General features: G+C 62.2%; 2 protein-coding genes across 2 annotated transcripts; one reads left to right on the top strand and one right to left on the bottom strand.

Annotated features, from left to right (window-relative positions):
- Positions 1–365: 365 nt before the first annotated feature.
- On the bottom strand, positions 366–3,458 carry MNEG_0536 (cytochrome P450; the record flags this gene model as incomplete). Its single annotated transcript, XM_014050985.1, has 7 exons — positions 366–561; positions 759–946; positions 1,364–1,566; positions 1,751–1,892; positions 2,114–2,274; positions 2,529–2,769; positions 3,045–3,458. 7 exons carry the CDS (start codon positions 3,456–3,458, stop codon positions 366–368), a joined length of 1,545 nt encoding a protein of 514 aa, XP_013906439.1.
- A 2,520-nt stretch (positions 3,459–5,978) lies between these two features.
- On the top strand, positions 5,979–6,227 carry MNEG_0535 (hypothetical protein; the record flags this gene model as incomplete). Its single annotated transcript, XM_014050984.1, has 1 exon — positions 5,979–6,227. One exon carries the CDS (start codon positions 5,979–5,981, stop codon positions 6,225–6,227), a length of 249 nt encoding a protein of 82 aa, XP_013906438.1.
- Between the last annotated feature and the right edge of the window lie 545 nt (positions 6,228–6,772).

Here is a 6,772-nt window from a genome sequence, read left to right as displayed (position 1 = left end):
ACGGGCGTCGGTGCGCAAGGGGCGCTGGGCCACCCAGTAGGTAATTGCAGCCTCTTAACACCCTGGCCCTGACAGGCAGCACACGCCGAGGATCATGCGCTGCCGCCGGCCGACTGCCGCAAACACCGGCCTGTCATGTGAGTCTGCACTGCTGCACGGCCACTGCCACAGGGCCGCCTTGGCAAGGCGCGCTGCAACTTTGAGAGACTCCCCCCTCACGACAAGCACAAGAAATCCTGCAAAGACGCTGGGCTCCTCCGCGATACATTTCCTTCAGGCATCCCAGTCTCAACAAGTTTCCATGTCCTGGCTCTGCCGTGCAACCACACGCGGCGCCACGGCGCCGCGCCGCGGCCCCGGCGGCGCTACCGCGCCCGCGTGGCGGGCAGCACCAACGCGCCGTCCACTGTGGACAGCGTGAAGTTCTCGCAGGTCACCGCGTCGTACCCCTCCACGCGCCCGAACCGCAGCCGCCGCAGCAAGACCGCCAGGATGGTCTGCAGCTCTAGGACTGAGAAGTAGCGACCGATGCAGGCCCTGGGGCCCTGGGCGAACGGGAACCTGCGGGTGAGGGTGATCAGGGCAGCAGGTGTTCGTTCCGCCACACGGTTGCGTCTCGTGGGCCGCCGAGCGGACCCCGTGCGGGGGCAGTTGGGGGGATTACGCGAGGCAGCTTGGCGCGAGCGGTCGCGCTTGGGCGCGAGCACAGGGCAGGCAGCTGCGTCAGCCGGCGCCCGCGGCAGACGGCGCGCACGCACCACGCCTTGTCGGCGTGCGGCGCCAGCTCCTTCGCGTTTTGCGGCAGCCATCGCTCGGGCAGCCATTCGTCCGGGCGCGGCCAGTAGTCGGGGTGGCGCTGCGTGCTGTAGGGGCTGGGTAGCACGAAGCTGCCGGCCTTTATGGCGTAGCCGCCCAGGACCACGTCTTTCGTGGTGCAGCGCACGTACTGCGGGCGGCGTGCAGGGAGGCGAGCGTGAGGGGCGGTCGTGCAGCAGCGTGCGAGAGCTTATGCATACATGTGTGTGTGTGTGTTTGTGTTTGTGTTTGTGTTTGTGCGTGTGTGTGTATGTGTGTGTGCGTGCGTGTGTGTGTGTGTGTGCGTGCGTGGCGGGGGGGCTGAGGCTGGTGAAGGAGGCAGGCTCACTACGTCCAGGCCGAGCAGGACTGCAAGACAGGCGTCCAACGGCCAGGGCGCCATGCCTCCCATTAGCAGCCTCAGACTGCGTGTCCCTAGTCGATATGGACGGCCAAGACAGGCAGACAGCATCTGCAAATATGGAAAGCCTATCACAACCAATCACGCGGCAGTGGCACTATGTCACAGGGGAAGCTGATGCTGGCCGGCGATGCAGTCTGCGCGCACCTCGGTGGCGGCTGGGTACAGCCGCAGCGTCTCGTTGATGACAGCTGTCAGCATCGGCATCTGAGACTGCAGCGCCGCCGAAGACGCGCCGCGGGACGGGCCGTCACCAAGCAGGGCGGCTGCCTCGGCGGCGCACGCCTCTTGGACTTCCGGGTGGCGACTCAGCTCGTACAGCGCAAAGGATAGGGTAGCTGCGGTTGTATCTGCCCGAGGAGAGCGGGATCACAATTGGGGCCGTAAGGCAGGCACATTTGTATTTTGTCTTGCCACACATGCACGTGAGTGGGAAGATGCATGAGCGCTCTCCTGCGCCAGCGCTTCTGCAGTGGATGTTGTACAACTTGCACCAAGTCGCTCCGCAATAAGCATGACACTTGCGCCGCTCACCACTGCCAGCCAAGGTGAAGACCTGCAGCTCGTCCCTGATCTGCTTGTCGGTGATGACGTCATTGCCAGCTGCCTGGGCCTTGAGCATGAAAGACAGGATGTCGCCGCCCTCCAGGGCAGCTGGACCGCCCACGCGCTTGGCCTGCGGGGTGCACGAGAGTCAATCAAGAGGTGCAATTGATGGGTATAGAATTGCGCCGACGCAGCTCCCCGAGCCGCTTGCAGTGGGTCTAAATGGGTAATGATTGGCAGGGCGTCGCACGCCTGGGAAAGGCCATAACCAGTGGTTGGCAGGCGCGCGGCACGCGCCGTCAGAGAGCCATGGTTTGTGCTCAGATCTGCGCTTCAAGTCAGATCACTCACGGCGATGATCTTGGCGATCACAGCGTCTAGCTTCTCGATCCCCTTGAAGTAACCATCAATGCCGGGGATCATGAACTGAGGGAACGGCAGCTCAAACAGCAGGATCATGGCGGGGAAGAGGACGGCGTCAAAGATGCCGATGACGTCACAATCCGCGTCGCCTGTCATGAAGTGGTTTTGGGGCGATCCCAAAACATTCGGGCCGAGTGAGGCACACTGCTCTGTGAGCGCGATGGCCGTGCCAGCGGGGCTGGAGCTACGCGGCCGGAAGGGGCGCAGTCGGTTGGCTGGCAGTGCACATAAACAGACCGAGTTGCCAGCAAGGGCTGCAGCCAAGAGCCGTGGGAGCGCCAGCGTGCATGCCCTGCGCCAAGAAAAGCGGCTGCGCTGACCCAGAAGCGATTCCAGGACCTACCAATCTGCGCGTCAGTCACCGCCCCCGCGCTGCCGGCGGCGGCACCGCCACCGCCCTCCTCCACGCCGCGGCCCTCCCGCAGCCGCGCGGCCGCGTACCCGAGCGCCCCGAAGTTGAAGCCGAAGGCGGCCTTGCCGATCACGTCCAGGGTCGCGCGGCGGCAGGCGTTGCGGACGTCGTATGCCTTTGAAGGGTCCTTGGCAGCCGCCCCCTCTATCAGGTCTGCAAGCTCTTCTCCCACCTGTTTGACATCGGCAATTTGATGGGATATTTGCAGCCACCCAAATTTCCTGTACCAGGCTCGGGTCTGCCGTCCCTCAAGGCAGTTGCTCCAAGGGGCGCCGCCTCGGCGCCTGCTTTCGACAGGACACACACCCTGCTCGGCCTCTGCGGCCACAGCGTCAAAGCTGCATTGCGACCGCGGGCCCCCGCACGTGCACCCGCGCCAGACGGGCGCCAGACGCCGCCCGCGGGCCCTTGCGGCTGGAGACGGGCCGCCCCCTTGACTTGCCGCACCTCGGCGAACAGCGGGACGAACCCTTTGACGGACGCCGCCTTGAACGCCGGCAGCAGCACCTCCTTGACCGCCGCATGGTGCGCCACGTCAGACTCTGCCACCAGCCCCCGGCCCAGCCACCTCTCCAGGTGGCGCCACCCCGTGTTGGCCTTGCCATAAGTCTCCTGGTCGCGCGACACGGCCGCGCAGTCGTCCGGGTGGCGCAGGATGACCGTTTCACGGCGGCCGAGGACGCTGACGCCCATCATGCGGGCGTCGGCGGCGCGCATGGCTTGCTCCAGGTTGCGGAAGGCGGTGGTGGTGTTGCTGGTCAGGCTGAAGAGGTGGCCCTTTTGGGGGTGAGTCACGGTCGATGACAGGGGGGAGTGCAGTAACGGCAGTGACGCTTGAGTTTGCTTGGCGCAGAGCCGCATGTGGCGGTGGACATTGTGCTTGGGATGAGTCCAGCTTGACATGGCATGGTTGATGGAGGCTATCAATCGGCCTGACGGTCACAAGCTTGGCAAAGCGCGCCTGCCAGCGGGGCCAGGACGCTGACTGACCACGATCGGCAGGGCGCCGGGCATTTGAGGGGGCGGGGGCGCGCGGTCGGGCGGCGCCGCGGTCCCGGCCGATGCCTTGACTTGGGGGCCACGCCGCTGCGGGCCACGCTTGCTGCTGCATGCAGCAGGACGGGCAAGCCTGGGGGTTGCGAGGCAGGCGCGGTCAGGGCTGTGGTGGGCATGCGGCGGCTGATGGAATGCAGTACAGCGGGTGTGAGTGCCTCCTCTGCTGGCGTGCTTGGTCGCGTGCGGATCTCTCCACAACATACCTGCGGCCTGCTGTAGTTCCATTGGCGGCCTGCCACCGTTGCCGCGGTAGCAGGTTCGAAGAGTACATCTGCATGGCTGGTGGACGTCGATGCGTATGCTGCACGGCGAGGCGAGTTGCGCAATTCCCCAAAGCGCGTCGATACGGTAGCTGCAGTATGTTTGAGAAAGGATCTCCCTGCACGCCTTCCAACAACACTACTTGGCCACGCGCCGGACAACCTAAAATCTAACCGCGTCGTAAGGCAATGCTGATCGCAACGCCGAGGCCCACAGCGCGATAAAACCTGAGAGTTCGAGTAGCGTATGTATGTGCAAAAAGATCCTCTAAATTATTTCGATGCACCGACCAGCACAGCACGCTGCATGAGTCACCCCTGGCCACAAAGCATTCGACCGGACTTCCCCTCAAGTGACACCTGTGGGGCTGTCTGCTGGCAGGGGTGACCTACCAATCCCTGCAACTAGCCATTGTGCGTTCGCAACCATCCATCACTGCCAACTATGTTGGTGGTCTGCACAATGGGCCGCACGGCAGCAGGCAAGGCGTTGTTCATGATATGATCTCGGGAGCCCTACCTGGACAAACGGGACGCACCGCAGTCGTCCGGGCCATTCGCGCCCCATCTTTCTGTAATCCAACACGCTAGATGACCCTTTTTGTGTCTTCATATTTCAAATTCAAGTCTTTTCATCGAGTGGCACTGGCTTGCTTCCACCACATCCTGTCCGCTGGGTGAGGGCAGGTGCCGCAATTCGGATCGATGTAAGCTGTGCAGGTCAAGCGGCAGGCTAAAGCCCCTGATTGAAATACTCGCTTCATACACACATCAAGCAAGGAGACGCCCCTGCAGTGTTGAATTGGATGATAGGACGGCTGGTCGGGGCAAAGCAGCCTGTTTCCCGTAGAATCCCTCGGGGACTTGCAATTCATCCCTCGGGAGTCCTTCGGGAAGCATGCACTTTGTGAAACATTTCACGCGTTTCCCATCCCCTCGGGGACCCTTCGTGGCTGGCGAGCTGACCTGGCCACCTTGCGGTCAATAACAGGTCTAGCAATACATTATATGTGTATACATGCTTGTGGACTGGCCAGCTGATGCAGCTTGTTGAAAGAGCACCGTTTGACCCGCGCCCACTCCCATACAGCTTTGCTTGAATTGTGCAATTATGTGTGCTGCCTGCGGGTGTGACTGATCACATGTATGCAGAAATAACAAACTCAAACGCCTCCCGAGGCCCCGAGGAATCCCGGGGACCCCCTAGAGGTCCCCGGAAATCCCCGAGGATTGCCGGGGGAATCCCGGTGTTCGGGAAACGCAAATTTCCCTCGGGGCCCAAAGTTCCCGAGGATTGCCGAGGGAATTTGCTTACGGGAAACAGGCTGAAGGGGTGCAGTGCACCATAAAAATTGCGGTGGTACGATGTTCGATGTATGTACCAATGCACCCATACTGCGGCAATACTAGTGATGTTGAACTGATTACTTGTACGGCATGTCGAAACGAGCAGCGGACGAGATAAGTCATAAGTCAACCTTGATGTGAGTGATCTCGAGCAGCAAGCACGTGTGATACCGCACATGCACGTCGTTGCGTGGATATTGATGCAGTAATCTAGTGCTCTCAATTAACAGTGCATAATACGATGATCTTGGAGCTGTAATCGTCGCGCCTTTTGCAGTGATGAGGGCGAAAGGACAGGCTTTTGATTAAAACTGACCTCTTTCGTCAAAAGCTGCTGTATGGCCAGCCGCGACCCGTTCGGTGCGGGCGCCCTGCCGCTTGGCGCACCTCTGCTGTGGAGCCTGCAGGATGTCCTGAGAGGCAGCGCGCCGCGGGTGAGAGCCATACTTGCACAGGAGGGATAACAGCTGCAACACCTCTGATTGCTTGACTGATCAATTGCCAACTACACGCAGCGATGCGCCGCCGATGCATTTGGATAAGTCACTGTCACTCCCCTCGCAACTCTTGACAACACGTGATAGGCGGGCGATGGCCAATGCGAGGAGCACGCGACTCATGACGCTAAGCTTGAAGCATGCTTTGTCAGGAGTCAGGAGCACTGCATGGCGGAGCAGGTACGGCGGAGCTTTGCTTCAGGGCTCTGCGCGTGACCAAAATGTACCTCCTGCTGCTGCTGCTGCTGCTGCTGCTGCTGCTGCTGCTGCTGCTGCTGCTGCTGCTGCTGCTGCTGTCGCTGCTGCTGCTGCTGCTGCTGCGGCGGCGGCGGCTATCCCCATCATCACCACTGTCACTGCCGCTGCTACAGCTGCAGCTGCAGCTGCCGCTGCTGCCGTCGATGCCGCCGCTGGCGGAGCTGCTGGCGCTGCTTCTGCTACGAGTTCTTGCCGATGCTGCATGCGTCTGAGGCATTGTCTTGCTAGCTTTGACTGTCCAAAATCGTCAGCGGCTCAGTGGGTTCCCGCCTGATACCTGGCGCGCAGATTCGAGAGCAGCGCAGGCGGCTGCCGGCAGTACTCAACGACCGGGCGCTCTTCACGCGCGCGGCGCCGTTTGGAGACCGAGGCGACCCCTCGTACCACTCTCCCTCTTGTCGGATCGGGGCGAACTACTCCCCTGTAGCCTCCAGCGCGACGGCGGCGCTTTTTGAGCACGTCCCTTCGGTGAGCACCTGTGGGGGTGGGCGGAGCGATAGATGTTGGGGGTGTCATGGACGGCTGCAGCAGCCACCTGCATGCTTTCGTGCATGGTGATTATGCCTTGCTCATGCTCACACACGAGGCGCCATGTCTGTCCTGGCTGATGCAGGACCCGCATGCGCAGCGCTCCAAAGTGACGAGCGGCACAAGCGTCAGCAGCGGCGGCGGCGCGGCGCCCCCAACCCCGCCCGGGGCGTTGGTGCATGCGTCGGGCCGCCAACAAACGCTCCCGCCGCTGCGCCACACGGCGGGG

Source organism: Monoraphidium neglectum (assembly GCF_000611645.1).
Source record: "Monoraphidium neglectum strain SAG 48.87 unplaced genomic scaffold scaffold00044, whole genome shotgun sequence".
In the NCBI taxonomy this organism is placed as follows: domain Eukaryota; kingdom Viridiplantae; phylum Chlorophyta; class Chlorophyceae; order Sphaeropleales; family Selenastraceae; genus Monoraphidium; species Monoraphidium neglectum.
The sequence above is the reverse complement of the archived record's forward strand: the minus strand, read 5'-3'. Positions and strand labels throughout refer to the sequence as shown.